The following is a 26577-nucleotide window of genomic DNA, read 5'->3' as shown; positions in this document are numbered from 1 at the left end:
GACAAACGTATGTGTGGTCATGCAAGGCACATCTCATAGAAAAGGAAAAAAAAAAACACACACACACACACACACACACACACACTTATGACAGTGGTGCTTGAAAGTATGTGAACCATTTAGAATTTTCTATATTTCTGCATAAATATGACCAAAAACATCATCAGAGTTTCATACAAGTCCTAAAAGTAGATAAAGAGAACCCAGTTAAACAAATGAGACAAAAATATTATACTTGGTCATTTATTTATTGAGGAAAATGATCCAATATTACATATCTGTCAGTGGCAAAAGTATGTGAACCTCTAGGATTAGCAGTTAATTTGAAGGTGAAATTAGAGTCAGGTGTTTTCAATCAATGGGATGACAATCAGGTGTGACTGGGCATCCTGTTTTATTTAAAGAACAGGGATCTATCAAAGTCTGATCTTCACAACACGTTTGTGGAAGTGTATCATGGCACGAACAAAGGAGATTTCTGAGGACCTCAGAAAAAGCGTTGTTGATGCTCATCAGGCTGGAAAAGGTTACAAAACCATCTCTAAAGAGTTTGGACTCCACCAATCCACAGGCAGACAGATTGTGTACAAATGGAGGAAATTCAAAACCATTGTTACCCTCCCCAGGAGTGGTCGACCAACAAAGATCACTCCAAGAGCAAGGCGTGTAATAGTCGGCAACGTCACAAAGGACCCCAGGGTAACTTCTAAGCAACTGAAGGCCTCTCTCACATTGGTTAATGTTCATGAGTCCACCATCAGGAGAACACTGAACAACAATGGTGTGCATGGCAGGGTTGCAAGGAGAAAGCCACTGCTCTCCAAAAAGAACATTGCTGCTCGTCTGCAGTTTGCTAAAGATCATGTGGACAAGTCAGAAGACTATTGGAAAAATGTTTTGTGGATGGATGAGACCAAAATAGAACTTTTTGGTTTAAATGAGATGCGTTATGTTTGGAGAAAGGAAAACACTGCATTCCAGCATAAGAACCTTGTCCCATCTGTGAAACATGTTGGTGGTAGTATCATGGTTTGGGCCTGTTTTGCTGCATCTGGGCCAGGACGGCTTGCCATCATTGATGGAACAATGAATTCTGAATTATACCAGCGAATTCTAAAGGAAAATGTCAGGACATCTGTCCATGAACTGAATCTCAAGAGAAGGTGGGTCATGCAACAAGACAACGACCCTAAGCACACAAGTCGTTCTACCAAAGAATGGTTAAAGAAGAATAAAGTGAATGTTTTGGAATGGCCAAGTCAAAGTCCTGACCTTAATCTAATCGAAATCTTGTGGAAGGACCTGAAGCGAGCAGTTCATGTGAGGAAACCCACCAACATCCCAGAGTTGAAGCTGTTCTGTACGGAGGAATGGGCTAAAATTCCTCCAAGCTGGTGTGCAGGACTGATCAACAGTTACCGGAAACGTTTAGTTGCAGTTATTGCTGCACAAGGGGGTCACACCAGATACTGAAAGTAAAGGTTCACATACTTTTGCCACTCACAGATATGTAATATTGGATCATTTTCCTCAATAAATAAATGACCAAGTATAGTATTTTTGTCTCATTTGTTTAACTGGGTTCTCTTTATCTACTTTTAGGACTTGTGTGAAAATCTGATGACGTTTTAGGCCATATTTATGCAGAAATATAGAAAATTCTAAAGGGTTCACAAACTTTCAAGCACCACTGTATATTGTTTCTTGCTTTAGCTTTACACTCTCAAGCTGATCTGATGTGAGAAGTGATGTCAAGTCTGATCAGCTAGAATTACAACTCCTATCAGCCATAGAGCACACTCTTACACTCCAGTGTTTCTTTAAAGGGGACATGCCTTGGAAAATCATTTTTCTTGTTGTTTTTGAAATCTGATATGTGATGTGACTTGGATACGCACTGGGCCTTTCAAAGTGGACTGTTACCTTCCCAGTCTGTAACGACCATAGAAAGAAAATAGACCGAGAGAACAGGAGAGTTACAAAAAGCACACACTTATTACGTAGAATCTCCTCATTTTTTATGGTACCACCACCATTAACATATGACGGCCCATAGCAACATGAACCAAGAAGATGGAGCCGTGTCGACTCTGATCGAGTCGCTTGCTTGTCAACAAACTTTAAATGAAATGGTCAAAATGTCGAATAAATAAATAAATAAACAAACAAACGTACATTAAAGCTGTACTGAAGACTGTAATAGATTTCTCCTTTTGGACTGAACCTTAGTTTGCTTGCACGATTAGTCAAAGCCCTTCGACAACATCAGACGGTTAGCCAATCAGACATCTGGTATTAGCCAATCAGAGCGAATCAATTTACATATTTAATATTTAAAGGCACAGCCAGAAAATCAGCCTGTCTTATCCTGTAGGGCTTTTATACCATGCTAAAATGCCATGAGAGAAAAGAAAGAACCAAGGTAATTTTTTTAATTAATAAAAAAATATATACCTCGCAAACTTAACAAAAAAAAAGCATTTCAGAAAATATCAATTTTTTTTTCACAGCGCGGTTTCCATCAAATCCTGCGCTCTGACTGGCTGGCAAGCGCGTCTGTATCCTACGATACGGACCCCAGTTATGGCCCCCGGTTACAGACCTCTGGCGACTCGCTCGTTCACAACAACAACAAACATAGTAGAATTTTTTGTCAACATTTATCTTTTTTTTAATAAGATTTATTTATAAGATTATCAAAAATCTTATAAATTTTTGCCAGCATTTCTCAGGAGAATAGCATTAATTTTACAGCATGGATAGCGATAACGACAGTCTTCACAGCAAAAGCGAGTTTTACTACCCTGAGAAAGAAGAAATAAAATAAAACATTTCAGGAGAAAGCTAAAAACCTCTAACTGTTGCTAACGCCGAGCAAAAACATGGCTGAATCCTGAATGACTCAATTTTGTATAAATAGGGGACTACATAGGCGGCAAAATGTAGTTTTTTTTCCTGCCATGGAAGTGCACTTGTATACCGAGGAGGAAGCCATTTGCATTACAGCCGTGAATGAGGATTCAAAATGGCGGCTCGGCTCGGTTTTCCCTTTCGGGCGCTCTCATTTTCTGTTAGAATTTGGTCAAGAAAAAAAAAATATATATTATTTACCAGCTTAAGGTCGGTCTGTATGGTGAAATACCGTGACCTCGGCCTTGAATACTGACCTCGGACCAGAGGGCCTCGCTCAGTACTTTCAAGACCTCGGTCACGGTATTTCACGATACAGACCTCTCAGCTGGCAAATAACATATATATAACTGAAACATATATGGCATGTCCCCTTTAAAGGTTTATTTGAATTATTCAGGGTGACTCTCAGATCTGTAAAGTTGGACATTATTTGTACTATAGAGTCTGTGACATGCTGTCAATCCCAGTTTGACAATGTTGCATTGTGGGAGTTGTATGACTCACTCGTCTTGCTTGATGCGAGCAAGCAGTGGTTCCAGCCAGCCCACAGTGCACTCGCAGTGAGCATCCAGGAAGGTGATGACCTGACCGGTAGACAGCAACGCCCCCTTTAGACGAGCACGAATCAGTCCGGAGCGCTGCTCCATCCGCACGATCCGCACTGGCACCTCCAACGTCCGCACATACTGCTCCAAACGCCTCTTCAGGAAGTCTGTTTCACACACACAAATCATACAGCCTCATTAACACTGCATTCAGTCAGTCATTCACAGTGCTCCAAAACCAAACCTCTCTCTCCTAATATAGTGCATCAAGAATAAATCACAATTATTAAAAAATGTGTTTATCATATTTCAATAAGATACACATTACAAGCACACAAACAAGTCTCAAAAACAAAAATATTTTCGGAAGGAGACTCTAGTGTAGTTAAAATTGTAACCAAGTTTTCCAAACACAGGAAAACCTCCAGGACAGAGGAGTTTCTCGAAGAGTTTCTCAGTAAAATGACAAGCTGATATGACAGTTATTAAAAAAGAGGCTGGAGTTTGTGTAACTGTAAGTAATAACACGAGTGAATTTGTAAGGTTAACTACAAGTGGGTGAAAAGTATAATGCATGTTAGCATCGGCACTGGTATAAGAGGAATCAAACACTTCAGGATGTCCCGTTCTACAAAAACAATCTACTTCAGAGTGGTACCAGTAACTGCCTCACACCAGGCCATATCACACCAACCTGCCACTCTTTTTTTTTTTTTTTTTAAATTTAAACAGCACACCCTGAAGTGGTTTATTCTGTACTTAAGAAATAACATGGTTACAGGTTATTATCCTCCCAGGAAATGATCATTTAAAAACAAGGCAAGGCAAGTTTATTTATATAGCACATTTCATACACAGTGGCAGTTCAATGCGCTTTACAGAAGTAAAAGCAAAACAGTAAACAATAGAGAATAAAATTACATAAAATAAATGGGAAGAAATAGAATAAGAATTAAACAATGGTAGAAATAAAATAATAAAATGAAGTAGAAGTTCAAATAGGGGGAAAAAAACCAGCAGAATAAAATAGAATAAAAGTTAAGTAAAATTTGAAACATGCAGAGACTGTAAAAGTAAAGATTAGAAAACATGTAAAGAAGACAATATTAATTATTTAACAGAAAGCATCTGAAAACAGCTTGGTCTTTAACCTAGATTTGAAGCTGCCAACAGCAGGAGCATTTTTAATGTCCTCTGGCAGTTGGTTCCATAGCTGTACTGCATAGTAGCTAAACGCTGCTTCACCATACTTTGTTTTAACAACAGGTTTTAATAGTAAATTTTTCTGTTGCGATCTGGTAGATCTGATTGGGTTAGGCCGCTGCAACAACAAACAAACAAAAAAAAACAAACAAAAACAAAACCCCATAGCTGGCAATACTGATGCAGGTGATGAATTTGACCAGCTCCTGGTAGTGGACGAAAAGAAAGGGCTAAATATTGTCTGGAAAGAGCTAAATATTGTCTAACAGAAGACCTGTATTTGGGTAAGAGTGGGTTTGAAGAAAGCCTGTGTTTAAGCCCTCACCCAGTAAACAATATTTGCCCTTCAAGTGCCCTTCGGGGTAAAATAAAAAGCCTAAAAAAACCAGACTGTATGGTATATAGTCATCACTCTGCAGGACGAAGAGGTCAGAATGAGGGGGAGTGAGACAGAGGGAAAAATGTTTTCTGTTCATATACTTGCTATGGCTGAAAAAAAAAAAAAAAAAAACCAGACTGTTAGGTCCCACTGTTCACGTGTGGCATCTGAATGACACCTGAAATCACTGTGGGATGAACACACTGTGTTTATATAATCTATCCAGTCTGTTCCACGGTACTAAACAGATAACATACAGTACGAAAAGCATTTTGCATTATATTAGCTCAGGCAATATAATAACCCTCCCACCCCACATTTCTAGGTTTGAGAGAACAAACCACGAGTAACCAGCAGGTCTGCGAATACTTCCTATTTCAGGACATGGGCATGTAAAACACACACACACACACACACACACACACACACACACACACACACTTTGACTTTCCTGTGCTCTTTGAAAAGCAGTAATGAGAAAAAGAAAGGTTAAAGCTACACAAAGATCAATATTTGCCTTCCCCATATAAACACTCATTCTGATAACAGGGAACGCGAGCCAGACAGACCGAGAGTGAGAGAGAAATTGTGTGTCCTTCATGCAGTGACCAGATTGTAGGGCAGCTATTGTCAAGAGAACAGACGATATCTTACAGATGGCCTTGAGTGAAGTGAAGGCGCGAGAGAGGAATGAGAACTGAAGGCATGCTAGCACAGAGAGCAGGAAAGTGCTCGAACAATGAGGTATGCAGTGTCATTTTTTTAGGTTTTGTCCACAGATGACCACATCTCAATTCAACGACTAGTTCCTTTCTTTGTCATAGTAAGGACCTGTGCTGTGATAACAGTAGCTGTCGTGTGAATGTGAAGTACAGTGCTGATAACACACAGCATGTATGTTTGTCCCCCAGTCACGCATTACTAAATATAAAGTCTCTGGCACCCTATGTTTTTTTAGTACGAACATTTCCAAACATTATATTTCCAGTACATGTCAGTAACATATCTGTGAAGATACTCAGTCGTCCAGGTACATAGTAATCTGTGGTTGGTAGAAGAGAGCAACTGGACTTGCTTGAAAAGTCTTGAAGACGTTTCGCCTCTCGTCCGAAAGGCATCATCAGTTCTGTCTGTCTAATAGGGAGTATCAAGTATTTATCCTCTCATGGATCATAACAGAATCCAAATCAGAATGCTGATGGCTGCATTGAAGGTGGCTGATAGATGTCATAGACCCCCACCTCTGTTCAGTGATGGTCGTTCCAGGCTGACAAAATTGAACGATCCTCTCTGGCTAAGATGTCTGCCTTCGACTAGTGCGGGAGTATGAGAGGACTTCCAGAAAACTGGCAGACATCTTAGCCAGAGAGGATCGTTCAATTTTGTCAGCCTGGAACGACCATCACTGAACAGAGGTGGGGGTCTATGACATCTATCAGCCACCTTCAATGCAGCCATCAGCATTCTGATTTGGATTCTATTATGATCCATGAGAGGATAAATACTTGATACTCCCTATTAGACAGACAGAACTGATGATGCCTTTCGGACGAGAGGCGAAACGTCTTCAAGACTTTTCAAGCAAGTCCAGTTGCTCTCTTCTACCAACCACAGATTACATGTCAGTAAAGAAACTGCATACTACATAGGAAACCAGTTTTCAGACAAAAATCACACGAAAGGCTGCTGGGTTTTGTTGTAAAAATAAGAAGCAAGTGCAACAATCAAAGTGTCCAGAAGAACTGTAGCTGGTTCTGCAACATAAAACCTACAGCTCATTTCCTTATAAAAAACTGCACTCATTGTACCCGAGACTACCGTTTCTTTTTAAAGCAAAGAGTCATCACACCAAATATTGACTTTATCGCCTGTATTCCTGTTTACTGCTCTTTGTTTGTGCTTTTTTTTTTATGTCGAAACATTTCATTACATCATTTTTCAAGGCATCTTTGCTCTTTGCATGTGCCTTTTGTACAGTCCTATAAGTATACAGTAATATATTACAGGATGCAAAAGACTACTTATGACTGAAGAAAATATAATTACATTACTTCAAACACATGGTCGAATTGATGAATATAGGTCTGTGTTGTATGTTATACATGTGTTGGCCTGGGAAATCTTGTCACATGGTCAAACTTTCATATTTTCTACTGTCCATGTTTCAGAAAACTACAGATGTGTGTGTAAACACAAACATTTATATGTAAGCGCTCTTCCCCGTTTTGATGATGCGGAACCACAGAAGCACTGCAGACATTTTGAAAGCCGGGGTTTGATTACACGCTGACTTAAATCAGGCTTATGCCCATTTTTACAACACGTAGCTAACAAAGACTTGATCAAAGTGTGACACTGTGTGAGAACATCACATGTACTGTCACTATCAGGATTTTAGACATGCTTCAGCAGAATGACTGCATTTACTGGTGCGTTCGTTAAACTGGCTCCTACTAGAGCATCTCTGCAAGCAGACAATACAGGAAGGTAAATGTATTCAGGGGTTATTAGGATTAGGATGTTTATTCCATCCATCCATCCATCCATTATCTCTAGCCGCTTATCCTGTTCTACAGGGTCGCAGGCAAGCTGGAGCCTATCCCAGCTGACTACGGGCGAAAGGCAGGGTACACCCTGGACAAGTTGCCAGGTCATCACAGGGCTGACACAGACACAGACAACCATTCACACTTACATTCACACCTACGCTCAATTTAGAGTCACCAGTTAACCTACCCTGCATGTCTTTGGACTGTGAGAGAAACCGGAGCACCCGGAGGAAACCCACGCAGACATGGGGAGAACATGCAAACGCCACACAGAAAGGCCCTCACCAGCCATGGGGCTCGAACCCAGAACCTTCTTACTGTGAGGTGACAGCGCTAACCACTACACCACCGTGCCGCCCCCATTTCTTGATATTTACATCATAATTAATAATTTTAAAACATGACACTTTTGCTGGCAGAAGCCCCAATTTTTTCGTGAGCAAGCGTATAGGAACAGACAGCCTTAAAATATATTAAAGGGGAACAGAGGGCAATATATAGAGTAAATATAACAATAAAACACACATTAACGAACCTTATTCAAGACTTACAAAAGTTTTTTGTTCTAAGGTTGGAAAGTTATAGTGTTTTGAAAGTAGCTCGAGCAAACTATTTCCGCAGTTTGAACAGCCCGCCATGATATTAATTTTATCCAATCAGAATGCACGTTCATTTTCTCTGCGTAACACTCATGACGTATGTATGTGCCCAGTTGTGTTGGCTCATTGAGGTTGGGAACAGCACGTGTGAAATACCTGTTTCTGCCTCTTGCGACGATTTCACAAGTCCACGGGTGGCGCCTATCTCATTGCAGCAAATAAATTCTGCTGGACTCGTGAGCAACTCCACGTTACATTTTCCGCATGAGCACCACGCTGTCTCACCTGCATGCAGACGCTCTGCCCCACGCTCGCCATGCCCATGGTCAGCATCAGTCTCATCCTCGCCGTCATCTGAGCTTTCTTCTCTTTCGTCATCACCGGAGTCGAGAGTACCTCTCCTAGGTTCAAACTGGTACCCTTCTAAGCCATAGCCTGCTTGCAGTGTGTCTTGCGGGATCTCTTCGTATGATTCGACAGAGCTGTCGCTTTCACTTGATGCGCCCGACGCCATGATTACACGCTTATCTCCTCTATTTCGGAGAGTTCCGCTAGTGCAGTGGGTAGCGCTGACATCACGGTTTTTTAAAAATGGCAACTCTTGTGCGATTTAGCGTATAAAGTATTATATTTACAATTACCAAGATATTTTGTTGTTTTCTAGGATATTAATTTGATAGAATACTTAAGAATACGTTACTTTGTCACATCAGCAACTGTATATATTATATTTGGTACCCCTTTAAAGTAAATAACACTTACTATTATACATACGGGCCACTTTTTCCATGGATTAAAAACATGTATTCTATTCCCCTTCTAGCGGGTTTATTGATGGCATGCAATATTGTTATCATATCGCTTATCCTCTATGTATTACGCCACTCTCCCCAATGGAGAATGAGCGTGCAATATTGTTATAATATTGTACACTGTCAAGACAATACGATGTAACACGCAAAGATCCAATGACAAACTTTTCTGTTGCGCATGTGCACAATCATTTCTTTGTCGGCCAAGAGAGAGACAGAGAGAAGATGGGGTTAATTCAGTGCTTGGTTTAAGCACTAAATAAATAAACTGAAACTTAAGATGCGCTGAACACCTGAAAGGCTACCAAAACTTCGTTATATATTCTTCATGCTTATTTACAAGAGAAAAACATACCAATGGACATCGAAAAACTGGAAGAGAGACACGTTGGAGATGTAAAACTTCTGTGCTAGTGAGTGACTCTGACAGTTTGTTCACAAACATGACCGCAAGGTTTGTTTCATTAAAAGCGGAAGATTTAAAGAGAAAGACTCGCTGAACACCCGAAAGGCTACAAAAACTTCACTGGATATTCTTCACGCATTTAATCTTCCGCATTAAATATATGGAAAAACTGGAAAAGACACGGTGGCACGGTGGTGTAGTGGTTAGCGCTGTCGCCTCACAGCAAGAAGGTTCTGGGTTCGAGCCCCGTGGCCGGCGAGGGCCTTTCTGTGTGGAGTTTGCATGTTCTCCCAGTGTCCGCGTGGGTTTCCTCCGGGTGCTCCGGTTTCCCCCACAGTCCAAAGACATGCAGGTTAGGTTAACTGGTGGCTCTAAATTGACCGTAGGTGTGAATGTGAGTGTGAATGGTTGTCTGTGTCTATGTGTCAGCCCTGTGATGACCTGGCGACTTGTCCAGGGTGTACCCCGCCTTTCGCCCGTAGTCAGCTGGGATAGGCTCCAGCTTGCCTGCGACCCTGTAGAACAGGATAAAGCGGCTAGAGATAATGAGATGAGATGAGATGGAAAAGACACACGTCGGAGACGTAAAACTTCCACACTCGCGAGTGACTAACAGTTGGTAAACAAAAATGGCTGCGAGGTTTGCTTCATTCAAAGTGGAAGATTTAAAGAGACATACACCTGAAAGGCTACAGAAACTTCACTGGATATTCTTCATATTTACAAGAGAAAAACATACCAAAGGACATCGAAAAACTGGAAAAGAGAGCAATAGCGGAAATATAAAAGTTCTACTTGGAGGTGAGGAAAAGTGACGGAGACTTTTACAAGAGGACTGTAACAATCAACTATGACCAAAAGTAACTGTGAACTTGAACTGCCAACCTGGATATAGCTTGTATACAAGTTGGGTTGTTGTTCAGACTTTTTGGACTTGTACCGTTTTTATTGTTAGAACTTTGACTTTGTACATCGACAGAACATTGAATTACGTTCGATCAGAATCAGCATCCAATACTGGTAAGTTACCCCCCTGATCTTAACTTTTTGTAAAATCTATAATTGTTCAATCAAATGTGTATATGTATAATAATAATATTGGCTGGCTTTTTTTTGTAGTATATCAGATATATTCCATCCAGCTAGCATGATATTGAACTCGTCTTCGATATATATTATTTAAATAATATTATTTAAATAAATATTATTTAAATATTTGGTTGCATATCCCTTGCTTGCAATAACCGCATCAAGACGGTGCCCCACTGATATCACCAAACTGTTGCCGCCTTCTTTTGTGATGCTTTTCCAGGCTTATACCACAGCTTCTTTCAGTTGTTTGTTTTCTCCCTTCAGTCCCCTCTTCAGGAGCTGAAATCCATGCTCAATTGGGTGATTGACTTGGCCAGTATAAAATCTACCATGAAGTCCTTTGTTGTGTTGGCGGTGTGGTTTTGGGTTATTGCTTGCTGCATGATTGCGTTCCTTCCAATTAGATTGGACGCATTTCTCTGTAAATTGGCAGACAGAATGTTTGTGTATTCATTTTGCTGCTGCCATCATGAGTTACATCAAACTTAAAGATTTGTGAGCTGTTATAGAAGCAGTCATGCAAACCCAAGCCATGACACTGCCTCCACTGTATTTGACAAATGAGCTTGTATGCTTTGGATTATGAGCAGATCCTTTCTTTCTCCTCACTTTAGTCTTTCCGTCACTTGGGTAGACGTTAATCTTGGTTCCAGAGCTTTTGTGGTTTTCTTTGTGAATTCCAATCTGACTTTCTGATGCTTACTGCTGAGGAGTTGTTTGTATCTTGTGTTATGGCCTCTATATTTCTGCCCCCAAAATCTTCTCTGAATGGTGGATTGTGATACCTTCACCTCTGCCTGCCCTGTGGAGGTTTGTTGCTGATGTCACGGACTGTTGTTTTTGGGTTTTGCTTCACAGCTCTAATAATGTTTCTGTCATCAACTGCTGTTTTCCTTGGCCAACCTGTCTGATGTCTGGTTGTTGGGACACTAGTGGTTACTTTCCTTTTCAGGACATTCCAAATTGTGATCTTGGCCATGCCCAATACTTGTGCAATGGCTCTGATCAGCGGTCTCAAAAGTAGCCGGTCACCGGCGGCAAATCGCCGGCTATGGCTTGTTATGCCGCCGGCTATTGTCAGTCGAGTCACAAAATTTATTAAATATTTCTGACAGCAAAAAAAGTTGTGAACGTAAATTACATCCACTATGTCATGTATGTCCGTTGCCGTGTCAACTGTGTTTACATCCTCGACATGAGTGCAGCCATTACTGCCGCCTGTGTTGCCAGATTGTGTTTACATCCTCGACATGAGTGCAGCCATTACTGCCACCTGTGTTGCCAGATTGGGCGGTTTTAAGTGCATTTTGGCAGGTTTTGAACATATTTTGGGTTGTAAAACGTCAGCAGTATCTGGCAACATATTTTTTTACTTAATACAAGAAATTAATGGATGCCAACGTTTTTGCCAAAATGGTATTTTATTTTCCATTGTTTAGGCAGCTTCAGCATCATACTGTGAGATTCTGTTCAAATTGTTTTTTTTTTTTCTTCTATGAAGCCTGAGCCATTTATTTTATTAGTTTATAATTATTGTTTAATTTAGTCTTCAGGAGAGACTGCCTGCACACAGTACTAGTATTAATAGTTTTTTTTTTTCTTACATGAAAGCTGAGGCATTTATATTATATTTTAAGGTAACTTCATGTTGTGCTGTGAGGTTCTCTGCACTTTAACTTTTGAACCAACAGGTGCATTTGGATAAGTAAAGCCTATTTTTCTGCATTTTTGTAGTCCTGGTAATCTTTTATATTGGTAAAGTTGTTTATAGGACCATTTCTCAGTGTCTGTTTTTTTAATCAATAGTTTTTCAGTAATAACTTAATATTTAACATATCACTCAATTTTAAACAACCCCCGCGCCTCCCCCATGGGCTGCCCCCATAGTCTCCAAAATTTCTGTGGGAAACACTGGCGTGCGTAACAACGCTAATCAAGCTTAAGCTAGACGACCCGCCTCAAACACCTGTCCCGGGTAAACGTTATCCCAATTTTAGATGGCCTGTTCCAAACCATCCCGCCCCATGAAAAATTCGTACTTGCATATCTCTATCTCTCTATCCCTGCACGCTTTGCGTGCATTATGTCTGCCGCTGGCAGACATTTTACCATTTTGCACCCTGCTGTAAATTATTTGTACCCTGCTATTCTCCCAAACTTTGAAGCCCCTGTCTGATCAATTTTCACAAGCAAAGCAGAGGGCTCAAACCAAGAGAAGACAGCTATTAATTGTTTAAACAATCAATCTAACAGGGCACACTTGGGCAATAACTTGAAAAACAGGTGGATTCAAACAAAAAGCGCCACATTCCAAGTTGGTTAACGTATCTAGATGCAAATATCAGGAACAGAAACCTGAAATTCTGATCCATCTTTATCTTCTGATGTCAAACTCAAACGTCTTCAGTGTATAACAAAAACAAAACAAGCAAACAAAAACTTCTTCGTGCTGCAACTCTTTCTAAGTGACGGCTTGCTTCTCTTACCTTCCTTATCAGTAGTTTGAGTGTTTTGTGTGAAACACCTACCTGGGGATGATTAACATCTTTGCTATTGCTGTGTAGCTTTTTTCATTCAAGTGTTTTTCTGAGAATTTCACAAAGGCTCCTTCACCATGATTGCTCTTTGCTGCGTGATGTCTTTTACAGTGACGCAAGGTGCATTTTGCATGACAACATTTAGTTTTGCAGCATTTAAATCCAGAACTAGGTTAATTTTTATGTAACAAATACTTCCCCCCCATCACTTTTGTTTTTTAAATACATTATTTATGCTCACAAACACATTCTCTATTTGTTTAGCCATTTCAATATGCAGAATAGACAATTAAGTTTTATTATAATTAGTAGTAGTAGTATTGGGCGGCACGGTGGTGTAGTGGTTAACGCTGTTGCCTCACAGCAAGAGGGTCTGGGTTCGAGCCCCGTGGCCGGCGAGGGCCTTTCTGTGTGGAGTTTGCATGTTCTCCCCGTGTACGCGTGGGTTTCCTCCGGGTGCTCCGGTTTCCCCCACAGTCCAAAGACATGCAGGTTAGGTTAACTGGTGACTCTAAATTGAGCGTAGGTGTGAATGTGAGTGTGAATGGTTGTCTGTGTCTATGTGTCAGCCCTGTGATGACCTGGCGACTTGTCCAGGGTGTACCCCGCCTTTCGCCCGTAGTCAGCTGGGATAGGCTCCAGCTTGCCTGCGACCCTGTAGAAGGATAAAGCGGCTAGAGATAATGAGATGAGATGAGATATTATATATGAGATGGGTTTTTAGTTAACGGTGATCCTAGTTTCTTGATTTATCTGTTATCAGTATGTCAAGTAAAATATTGAGTTGTCTCAATCTGTGATCCCACTTTAATTTTTTTTAATTAATGCAATTTATCAGCTTACTGTCAGTGTAATTGTTTTATTATATTTTTTTTCATGAATGACTTCATCATGCAAAGGACCATTTGTGTCTAGAGATGCAATACTTTGAAACCCAAGTAAAATTATGCCGGCCACAATTACTAAACTGGAGCCAAACAGAACAATTTTGAACTGAAATTGTGAAACGGAATTGAAACGGAATTTTTCATTGCCCGAAACGGAAAAAGCCAGATTTTGAAACGGAAAATCATTGGCTCTACTCTCAGCGTATTACCGGGTTACCGCGGTACAGTCTCTGCACGAGACAAATCTTTTCATCTCGTCTTCGCCACAAACCTCATTTAATTTATATGCCGCTCACCGACGAGCGGTCCTGACTAGCCCGTTGTTTCACGGTGTTATACATGTGTGATATCATGTTTCACGCACGTAGCACGTTGTTCGACCAAATCAACACAGCTATTCCAGTGTATATATTGTAAAAAAGGTATCACAGCAAAAGCATATTAAAAAGGGTCGTTTCAGCATTTAAATTAGTAGTTGCTAGATGTTTTGAAATATCAAGCCTTGTACAGTGGTGCTTGAAAGTTTGTGAACCCTTTAGAATTTTCTATATTTCTGCATAAATATGACCTAAAACATCATCAGATTTTCACACAAGTCCTAAAAGTAGAGAAAGAGAACCCAGTTAAACAAATGAGACAGAAATATTATACTTGCTCATTTATTTATTGAAGAAAATGATCCAATATTACATATCTGTGAGTGGCAAAAGTATGTGAACCTTTGCTTTCAGTATCTTGTGTGACCCCCTTGTGCAGCGATAACTGCAACTAAACGTTTCTGGTAACTGTTGATCAGTCCTGCACACCAGCTTGGAGGAATTTTAGCCCGTTCCTCCGTACAGAACAGCTTCAACTCTGGGATGTTGGTGGGTTTCCTCACATGAACTGCTCACTTCAGGTCCTTCCACAACATTTTGATTGGATTAAAGTCAGGACTTTGACTTGGCCATTCCAAAACATTAACTTTATTCTTCTTTAACCATTCTTTGGTAGAATGACTTGTGTGCTTAGGGCCGTTGTCTTGCTACATGGCCCACCTTCTCTTGAGATTCAGTTCATGGACAGATGTCCTGACATTTTCCTTTAGAATTTGCTGGTATAATTCAGAATTCATTGTTCCATCAATGATGGCAAGCCGTCCTGGCCCAGATGCAGCAAAACAGGCCCAAACCATGATACTACCACCACCATGTTTCACAGATGAGATAAGGTTCTTATGCTGGAATGCAGTGTTTTCCTTTCTCCAAACATAACGCTTCTCATTTAAATCAAAAATTCTATTTTGGTCTCATCCGTCCAAGAAACATTTGTCCAATAGCCTTCTGGCTTGACCACATGATCTTTAGCAGACTGTAGACAAGCAGAAATGTTCTTTTTGGAGAGCAGTGGCTTTCTCCTTGCAGCCCTGCCATGCACACCATTGTTGTTCAGTGTTTTCCTGATGGTGGACTCATGAACATTAACATTAGCCAATGTGAGAGAGGCCTTCAGTTGCTTAGAAGTTACCCTGGGGTCCTTTGTGACCTCGCCGACTATTACACGCCTTGCTCTTGGAGTGATCTTTGTTGGTCGCCCACTCCTGGGGAGGGTAACAATGGTCTTGAGTTTCCTCCATTTGTACACAGTCTGTCTGTCTGTGGATTGGTGGAGTCCAAACTCTTTAGAGATGGTTTTGTAATGTTTTCCAGCCTGATGAGCATCAGCAACACTTTGTCTGAGGTCCTCAGAAATCTCTTTTGTTCGTGCCATGATACACTTCCACAAACATGTGTTGTGAAGATCAGACTTTGATAGATCCTTGTTCTTTAAATAAAACAGGGTGCCCACTCACACCTGATTGTCATCCCATTGATTGAAAACACCTGACTCTAATTTCACCTTCAAATTAACTGCTAATCCTAGAGGTTCACATACTTTTGCCACTCACAGATATGTAATATTGGATCATTTTCCTCAATAAATAAATGACCAAGTATAATATTTTTGTCTTATTTGTTTAACTGGATTCTCTTTATCTACTTTTAGGACTTGTGTGAAAATCTGATGATGTTTTAGGTCATATTTATGCAGAAATATAGAAAATTCTAAAGGGTTCACAAACTTTCAAGCACCACTGTACTTCAAATATTATTTCAGATGAATTGAAATGTATTAAACATTTGATGTGAATATGCAAATCATATAACTATTAATATTATAAACGTTTGCATGAGATTGCATGAGACACAACCATTTTAACTTGTAATTTAAATTTTTTTTCGAGCCCTAAGGGGGGCTCACCTCCCTTTGTAACACCCCCCCGCATGGCTGCACCATGCACGTCTGACCTTGTCAGACTTTTCAGGGTTTTTGAAAATTTTATACTTGCACCCATGGTATGGTGAAATACCGTGACCTGGGCCTCGGTCAGTACTTTCAAGACCTCGGTCACGGTATTTCACGATACGGACCTCCCAGCTGGTAAATAACATGTATTTCCTTTAAAAAAAGGACAAATAACTAGAAAAGATAATGCGTAATAAAAGATAACATGTAAAACTTTTGACGTCAGTGAGGTCTGCAACATCGTACCTCTGAAACTAGCTGATATATTTTCTTTGATTGTTCTGTGAGACCCGGGAGTATTCGTATCCAGTTCATTGTTATCATGATGACACAGTGGGATGTAACTGTGCCACACACTGTGCAAGGTTAAATCATTCATCCTCCTATAATTACTCTGCAGTTGTGTGGTGTTCTTACAATGGAAACCGGGGCCATGCTGAAGTGGTTAAGAGAAAATGTGGGAGGTGGCCTCAGAGATAAAAACTGTCTGGCATGCTTTGTGTGTGTGTGTGAGTAAAAGTGTCCATGGCCCTGGGTCAGCATGTTGTCAGCAATGTGACTCGCTGCAGGATATCCACAAGTGATGTTGGGTCACACATGATGGATACTGCATGTCTAGGAATGGACATTTTACTTGGCCACATTAAAGATAAAGGCTGCCTATTAAAGAATAACATATGATAAAATAAATATCCAGTGCTTATCCCAGGAACGATACACCCTGATCCATGAAGGGGCATCACACACACACACTTGCAAGTTCTTTTAGAACAGCCAATCCACCTGCTGGCATGTTACATTGGAAGGAAACTGGAATACTTGGAGGAGATGAAGTGACTAATGGTGGCATGGCTGTTGGTGCCAGATGAGCTGGTTTGAATATTTCAGAAACTGATGACTTCCTGAGACTTTCGCACATGCAACAGCATCTAGAGTTTGTGCGAAAAACAAAAAACATCCAGTTAGCATCAGTTCTGCAGGTGGATATGCCTTGTTAATGACAGAGGGCAAAGGAGAATGGCCAGACTAGCTCGAGCTGACAGGAAGGCTATGGTAAGTCAGATAACCACTCTTTACATCCATGGTGAGCAGAAAAGCATCTCAGACAGCACCACACATAAAACCTTGATGCAGGTGGTCTAGAAGAGCTTAAGACCACATCGGGCTCCAAACAGGAATCGGAGTCTATAGTAAATTCAGGCTCGCCCAAACTGGACAAAGATCAGGCAGCTAAGATGCTTTTCTGCTTACCAAGGTTGTAAAGAGTGGCTATTTGACTTACCAAAGCCTTCCTCTCAGTTTGAACCAGTTTGGCCATTCTCCTCTGACCTCTGCAGAACTGCTGAGCTCACACGATTTTTTTTTTTTCTCCCTGCACCATTTTGTGTAAACTCTAGAAAATCTTGTGTGTGAAAATCCCAGGAGATCAGCACTCAAACCAGCTCAGGCCATTTGATACCAACAAAGTTAACTGAATCTCTTGGCCTGTACCTGCATGTCTTTGTGCATTGTGCTGCTGCCACATGACTGGCTGACAGGATATGCATGAACATGCAGCGGTACAGGTGCTCCTGTTAAAAGTTGCCTGTTCCCAGAGTCACGGAGATGACGTTATATACGGTGGTATGCAAAAGTTTGGGCACCCCTGGTCAAAATTACTGTTACTGCGAGCAGTTAAGCAAGTTGAAGATGAAATGAACTCCAAAAGGCATAAAGTTAAAGATGAAACGAACTTTTCAACATTTTAAGCATTATCGGTGTATTGTTTTGGTTTTGTACGGTACAATTTTAGAGTGAAAAAAGGAAAGGAGTAACTTGCAAAAGTATGGGAACCCTAGGAGATTTGAGCGCTCCGATCACTTTGACCAAGGTCTCAGACCTTAATTAGTTTGTTAGGGTTATGGCTTGTTCACACTCATCGTTAGGAAAGGCCAAGTGATGCAAATTTCAAAGCTTTATAAAGACCCAGGCTCCTCTAACCTAGTCCCAAAAATCAGCAGCCATGGGTTCTTCCAAGCAGCTTCCTACCACTCTGAAAATGAAAATGGTTGAGGCCTACAAAGCAGAAGAAGGCTATAAGAAGATAGCAAAATGTTTTCAGGTTGCCATTTCCTCAGTTCAAAATGTAATTAAGAAATGGCAGTTAAGAGGAACAGTGGAGGTCAAGATAAGGTCTGGAAGACCAGGAAAATTTTCAGAGACAGCTGCTCCTAGGATTGCGAGAAAGGCAAATCAGAACCCCCGCTTGACTGCAAAAGACCTTCAGGAAGATTTAGCAGACTCTGGAGTTGTGGTACATTGTTCTACTGTTCAACAACACCTGCACTAATATGGCCTTCATGGAAGTCATCAGAAGAAAACCTCTCCTGCGTCCTCACTGCAAAATTCAGCGTCAGAAGTTTGCAAAAGAACATCTAAACAAGCCTGACGCATTTTGGAAACAAGTCCTGCGGACCGATGAGGTTAAAATGGAACTCTTTGGCAGCAACAAGCAAAGGTATGTTTGGAGAAAAAAGGACACAGAATTTCGTGAAAAGAACACCTCTCCAGCCGTTAAGCATGGGGGTGGATCAATCATGCTTTGGGGTTGTGTGTTGCAGCCTATGGCACGGGGAACGTTTCATGGGTAGAGGGAAGAATGGATTCAATGAAATCCCAGCAAATTCTGAAAGCAAACATAACACCATCTGTAAAAAAGCTGAAGTTGAAAAGGGGATGGCTTCTACAAATGGATAATGATCCTAAACGCACCTCAAAATCCACAACAGACTACCTCAAGAGGCACAAGCTGAAGGCCATCACAGTCCCCTTATCTGAACATCATTGAAAATCCGTGGATAGACCTCAAAAAAGCAGTGCATGCAAGACGGCCCAGGAATCGCTCAGAACTGGAAGACTTTTGCAAGGACGAATGGATGGAAATTCCTTAAACAAGAATTGAAAGACTCTTAGCTGGCTACAAAAAGCATTTACAAGCTGTTATACTTGCCAAAGGCGGTGCTACTGTAGGTACTAACCATGCAGGGTGCCCAAACTTCGGGCCCGTTTCCTTTTTTGTCATTTTGAAAATGTAAAAGATGGAAATAAAAAAAAATCTTTTGCTTAAAATACAAAAGGGAATGAGTCATCTTTAACTTTATGCCTTTTGAAGATCATTTTATCTTCAACTTGCTTAACTGTTCACAGTAATTTTGACCAGGGGCGCCCAAACTTTTGCATACCACTGTATGTTGCCGATACTTGAAAATAAAAGGTAACTAGAAAAGCACTCGGAGAGCGCAGACCTCCAATCCTTTAAAAAATTCCGGGATCCAGGTGGTGATCCGGATCACCGCCAAAATTTAATGGATTGTTACTTGTGCCTAGCCTGGGAAATCCCATGCTGCTTTGCACAATCGTTCCGATCTGAAAAGACAGCATGGAAACTATGGTCTAAAGGCTCGCCTGAGTTAGCGAGCCAATCAGAGAGTGGGGAGGGGTGGAAAGACGGTGACGCGTACTACTCGACAAACGGAAGCTTGTAGTTTATTTGGGACTGTTTACGGATCACATTTAACATGGCGGCGAGCGATACGAACCAAACTTTCGATCAAGCTTTAGACACTGTTCTGAATTAGTCTGGTTAACACCAGACCATATCACAAGTGAAATAAGTTCGGTGCCATTGTTTTCCTATTTTTGTTTTGCCTTCTCTTTCTCTTTCCTTCTCTTCTTCGCCGCTCTAACTACGTCACCGGGTACAACTGCCATGATTGGCCATGGGCTACGTATACGCCAAATGATAGACATTCGCAACGTCCAATAAACGGCCGTTGACAATCGTAAACCACACCTCCCCTACGAGAAATTCAATAGGCGGATTCCAGACCATATTTCACTTGTGATATGGTCTGGTGTTAACCAGACTAACTTGTGCCCAGTCACACCTCTGGAAAAAATTTCAGAGCAATCCGTTCATAACTTTTTCCGTAATGTTGCTAACAGGCAAACCAACTAACAAACAAACCAACGGTACCGGAAACATAACCTCCTTGGCGGAGGTAATGAATAGCAAGAGCAGGTTCTGTGCTTTCTAGCATTTGGGACATTTCTTTAAATAGCTGCTCCAGGAGGAACGCAAACAACATCTGAATGTATAGTCAGTCAGCACAACTAGAGGACATCCTAAATATTAAATACCCAGGCAGGGATGATCTCTTGGCATTTTTACATCCAATTCTACTGTTGTCCTTAGAATTAGTATGTGTGTGTGTGTGTGTGTGAGAGAGAGAGTGAGAGATACGTGTGTGTGTGTGAGAGAGAGAGTGAGAGATACATAGTGAAATATGACATAAATGCTCATTATGCCTGCAAACCTCTCAATCAAATCAAATTGCAGGCAAGAGTTCAAGATAACTGCGAAAAGATGAGCAATGAACACCCACACACAGTTTAGCCATTTCATACAACAAAACAGCTCAGAGACCCTCAGTCTCTCCCTCCCTCCCTGTCTCCATCAGTCTGTTCTTTCACCCCTCTCTCTTTCGCTGTCATTTCTCTCTCTCTGACTGTCTGTCAGTGTGTTCTTCCATCTCTCGCTCACTCTTCTGTATCTCTTTCCATCAATTTGGCTCTTTTTTTTTCTCCCCCTCACTATCTGTGACTCTCTCATTTGTTTCTCTGTCTATCTGACCCTCGCACTCTTTCTCTGTATGTCTGTTCTTCCAGCTCTCTGCCTTCCTTTCTCTCTCTCTCTCACATTGTCTGTCTTTCCTGTCGTGTCTATTCTCTGTTTACCTCCATTCGTCTGTGTCTGTCTGTCTCCCTCTCACACTCTGTCTCTCCATCTCTGTCAGTGTGTCTGTTCTTTCAGCTAGCTCTCTTTCTCTCCCTCTGTAGGTTCGTTCTTTCTTTCCGTCTGTGTCCTTCCGTGTGCGTCTCCCTCTCTTGCTCATCTGTCATCTAAACTGCAGCTTTGACGTTAACATTCCACGGGTCACCAGCCATCTTTTTCCTCCAGATGTAGGTCTTGTACTTTCTCTCTCTCTCTCTCTCACACACACACACACACACACACACACACACACACACACACACACAACAGTTCGGTCTCCTCCTAGGCCTGGAAACAAAAGCATGTCACATCCCCATGGCACTGGTACACATTTGAGTATATTCAAACGACAGCCTTTTTTCCATCCGACTCCCTCTGTGTATACAATCTCTCGCTCTCTCTTTCTCTCACACACCTCTCTCACTGGCGTCATCCACCAGCACCACCTCCTCCAGCAGGTGTCTTGGGGATCTGTTGATGACGCTGTGCACAGTGCGCAGTAACGTCGTCCACGCCTCGTTGTGGAACACTATGACCACGCTGGTACGCGGGAGGTCATCCGGATACACCTTCGTTTTACATCTGCAGAGAGAACGAGAGAGCCAATCAGGACTGAGCATGATTTAAAAAGTCTGATAACCGATTGGATGGTAAACAGTAAATGTTCCAACACGTACAGTGATGGTTAATGTTGGCACTTCTTCTACATTCTATTCAAGATGCAGCAGCCTGCGTAGCGCCACCCGTGCTTCTAACATAAAGCTACTTCTATTTGGAAGGCATCACAAGATACAACGGGGTTGGGGTGGGGGGTACATTTGAGAGATTTTGTTCTCTCAAATGTACCTGGAACAATCAGATTTTGCTTCTGGGTCATTACTGTTTTATTCATAGATGCGTACAAGTAGGTTCATCAACCAGAGAAATGGGAAAATAACTACTACTACTTACTAATTTTCACAAAACAAAATGTCATTTAAAAGGTGTGTTTGGTATGTACTATGACACACATTGATGCTGTATATACACTATATTACATTACAGGCATTTAGCAGACACTCTTATCCAGAGCAGCCTGTGGAGCTTCTCCCTACACTATATGGCAAAAAGCTAATGGACACCTGACCATCACACCTACTGTATATGTGGTTCTTCAGCACAAATTCAGAAGAGTACAACTGTATCGAATGTCTTTATATGCTGTAATATTACAATTTCCTTCCAGTGGAACCAAGTGGCCCAAACCTGTTCCAGCACGACAATGCCCCTGTGCACAAAGCAAAGTCCATAAAGACATACGTTGGAATGGAAGAACTTGCATGGTCTTCACAGAGCCCTGATGTCAACCTCACTGAACACTTTTGGGATGAATTGGAACACTGACGAAACCCCAGGCCTCCTTGAATGCGCTCACTAATGCTTTTGCGGCTGAATGAGCAAATCCATGCATCAAAATGTAGTGGAAAGCCTTTCCAGAAGAGTGGAGGTTATTAGAATAGCAAAGAGGGACTAAATCTGGAATCAAGTCAAAAGTCTCACGCCAGAATTTGGTCTTCCCAGGCAGTCTCTTGTCCCAGTACTAAGGCGTATGGGTGCGGCGCCGATCTCCGTTTCGATAGCCCTCGGCCTCTCGCCTATAGAGGGATTTCACTGACGTCACCCGAAATCGGAAGTAAACAGACCCTGCGTCATTTTGGAAGACTAACAAACTCGTGATTAGGGGGAAATAACGGCAGCGGTATGTGAACCCATGAGAATAAAGTGGAGTGGCAAACGACTTAAACAAACAAATCTGAGCTGTTTTATTTATGATTTATTGGCCCAACAGTAGACTTGAAAGAAACCTGTGTGAGACTTGGCAAAAAACTGGATATAATGGATAAGTCTGTGCATGATCTGCGGACACTTTGAGGTAAGCAAACGCAAGAAATTCAGATTTAAAACATGCTAAATTGGTCCCAAGTTGATAACTGGATGAGGAGCAAGCCTCCCAGACTTCTACAATTTAATAATAATAATTTAGGATGGTTTGGGGCTTGCTCTCCCTCCTATTATATAAATAAAGCATAGTCGTTGTGTAGGCATATATCATAAATACATATGTATAATTTGGATAAATTAACCTAAATTATGGATACCTTAATAGGAACAAAAAGTATTAATTTTTCAACTGAAAAGATATATTATTAAAAGATAAATATCAACAAGATTACCTTGGCCATAACTATGTGTAGGTTATTCTTAATAACAGCTGTAATATCACGAACCAAGCCGCTAACAACATAATTGTAAGCCTGTAGCCCTTTGTAGGCTTTCAAGTCATCAGCAGTGTAGGCACTGGGTGTAAACAACAAATAATTTACAATGTCTGGGTAGCAAACAGATGGCAGAATTGGTGTCCGGTCCTCCTTATGTTTCCATTCTCCCTTGCCGTGAGTCTTATCATATGGGTCAAACCCATCAATCACAGCCAGTTTCTCCACATACCGTGCCCTTTCTGCAGCTGGTAATGTACTCACATAACCCGAATTATCAGCCATCGTGTCACTTTACTCTCGCTCGTACTTTGTTTTATATTGTGAGTGCATGTACTTGGTCTTCCAATATGGCGCCTAACAAAATCTCGCGGCGCGGTGACGTCATGCGGTAGCCCTCTATACAGCTAGGGTTATGGTGGGGGGGCTAGTCCTCTGGTAACTGCAAGAGTTTGACTTCCCCACTCACATCTGTATTGCAGTTGCCTTACCAGACAGTAGTGGGTACCATTTTTATGATGGTCTTTGGTACAACCCAATCACAAATAGAACTTGCGATCTCCCGGTCGAGAGGCGGACACGCTAACCACTAGGCCAACTCGCGGCACAAATCTGGAATGGGATGTTCAAAAAAAAAAAGCAGAAAGCATGACGCTCAGGTGTCCACAAACTTTCCATATTCCACCACCTGCTGCACTACACACATTAGTTTCACGAGGAAGATTAATTACTGCCCAGGGTGTAACCCAGCTCTCGGCCCAAGTCAGCTGGGATTGGCTCCAGCTCCCCGGATAATGGATAGATGAATGGATTAATTACTAGTCTCAACATTGGAAACGGCTTGCTGACAATTTCAAGGTTGGAAACAAAATGTGCTATATTAAGAAAAAACTCCATAAAATGGTTGTCTTGCCAAAAATTTAGCTACTACTACTCTAACTAACCAACTAGCTCACCATATTAGTTACCATTTTTTCAGTTTTGGCAGCCAAAACTCCGACAAGGCAACACACAAGAGCTTTCAATAGTAATAGTGGAATAGTGAAATAATTTACCGTTTGTACATTTAATGTGCCAATGGAAATTATTAAAATGTCTAGAAATAATCTTAATACTTTGCTTAATAATACCTATTCTAAACTAAACCCATACTAAGAACTGTTAGCTACATTTGTCTGTCAAGACATTCTCACATGCTAAGATTTGTAAGTTTTTCCGTTTTCTGACGAAACTTATTCTGGTGAACTTTAAAAGCAGCCTGACGTTACCTTCTTGGTGAGGACGATCCTACACTCACCATCCTATAATCCTCTATCCTATCATTTTTGTGATTTTCTGATCAATTCTGACATCACTCACTTCCTTTTAATGCATTCAAAAGGTTTAACTGCTTTAACTTTTGTACAGGGTCACAGTTTTTACTGATATTTTAAGGTAATCGTAAATGTACAGCACATGTAATAAAGGTCATGAAAATTCTAATGAGGTATCATTACTTGTAAGGTTGATTAAAAGTGAAGGTCATCTCAATTATATTCTTGCTACGAATCAGACACAAAAAGGTGCTCGTTTATAAGGACGCCTCAGACAGATGCTGCGTAAAGGGGATACATTTTGAAAAACAGCTTCTTGTATTTGTGTTTCTAAAACTATACTGGACAATAAAGTAAAATCTGTGTCAAGTACGAGTTCTGGGCGGCATGGTGGTGTAGTGGTTAGCGCTGTCGCCTCACAGCAAGAAGGTCCGTGTTCGAGCCCCGGGGCCGGCGAGGGCCTTTCTGTGTGGAGTTTGCATGTTCTCCCCGTGTCCGTGTGGGTTTCCTCCGGGTGCTCCGGTTTCCCCCACAGTCCAAAGACATGCAGGTTAGGTTAACTGGTGACTCTAAATTGACCGTAGGTGTGAATGTGAGTGTGAATGGTTGTCTGTGTCTATGTGTCGGCCCTGTGATGACCTGGCGACTTGTCCAGGGTGTACCCCGCCTTTCACCCGTAGTCAGCTGGGATAGGCTCCAGCTTGCCTGCGACCCTGTAGAAGGATAAAGCGGCTAGAGATACTGAGATGAGATGAGATGTACGAGTTCTTCAGTTCTTTAAAACATTTCCTCATAAATACTATAAAGAAAGGGCTTCCGAGTGGCAGAAAAGAAAAGCCATGAGGAATGTAATGTTCTCCCTCTACCTTGTCATTCAGAGCGACAACAGCCAATCGCGAGTGTCTGTGAGCTTGTGTATGCGGAAGAGGGCAGATAGAGCTTTCCTCAGTGTGTGTTACACTGCCATGTGCATTTCTACACACTACAGAATTACACAACACACAGTGTCTTCTCGAGCTAACAAACTCATCAAATCCCGTCGTGTTTTCCCCAAACCCTCCATAACCTGCAGGAATATTTTGAAGTTGCATATTCCAGCAAGCTTGGAAGAATGAAATTCAGATTTTCAAGTCAGTTCCATTTTTCTTAAAGCTGTACTGCCTTTCAGGTTTTTCGAGTGTGGGTCATAAAAAGAATTTTCCCTGACACCCAATTATTTTGTTTAATGAAACGAAAGCTACTGAATTCGAATCACAGACTTACAAATGTTATGAGTTTGTTCTATTTAAAAAAATAAATAAATAAAATAAATTATGAATTTAGGGCCACGTGGCCCTAAATACTACGCTATTTTTTCCTGCTTCACCATGACCCAATTATACTATATCATGCATCACATGGTGGGCTTTCCTCGTTTGTGCAAGGCATTGTGGGATACAAATTTGAAACAGGAGAGGGGACGTGAGTGTGCAAATGAAACATGAAAGACCGACTACAGTAACGGAAAGCGAAAAGAAATGTGTGTTATTTACCAGCTGGGAGGTCCGTATGGTGAAATACCGTGACCGAGGTCTTGAAAGTACTGAGCGAGGCCCTCTGGGCTGAGGTCAGTATTCAAGGCCGAGGTCACAGTATTTCACTATACGGACCGACCTTAAGCTGGTAAATAATATATTTATTTTTTTCTTTACCAAATTCTAACAGAAAACGAGAGCGCCCGAAAGGGAAAACCGAGCTGAGCCGCCATTTTGAATCCTCATTCACAGCTGTAATGCAAATTACTTCCTCCTCGGTATACAAGTGCACTTCCATGGCAGGAAAAAAACTACATTTTGCCGCCTATGTAGTCCCCTATTTATACAAAAGTGAGTCATTCAGGATTCAGCCATGTTTTTGCTCGGCGTTAGCAACAGTTACAGGTTTTTAGCTTTCTCCTGAAATGTTTTCTT

General features: G+C 41.4%; 1 protein-coding gene across 1 annotated transcript in view; it reads right to left on the bottom strand.

Moving 5' to 3' along the window:
* Positions 1-26577, bottom strand: part of galnt1 (UDP-N-acetyl-alpha-D-galactosamine:polypeptide N-acetylgalactosaminyltransferase 1) — a 296582-nt gene that overhangs the window by 39029 nt on the left and 230976 nt on the right. The window contains exons 6-7 of the mRNA XM_060900168.1: positions 21476-21642; positions 3418-3625 (exon numbers count right to left, since the gene is read on the bottom strand). Of these exons, the coding sequence (XP_060756151.1) occupies positions 3418-3625; positions 21476-21642 (375 nt within the window). The remainder of the gene's footprint in view (positions 1-3417; positions 3626-21475; positions 21643-26577) is intronic.

The sequence above is a fragment of the Neoarius graeffei genome, chromosome 19, assembly GCF_027579695.1.
Source record: "Neoarius graeffei isolate fNeoGra1 chromosome 19, fNeoGra1.pri, whole genome shotgun sequence".
NCBI classification, from domain to species: Eukaryota; Metazoa; Chordata; class Actinopteri; order Siluriformes; family Ariidae; genus Neoarius; species Neoarius graeffei.
Note: the sequence above shows the minus strand (reverse complement) of the source record. Positions and strands in the feature narration are given on the sequence as shown.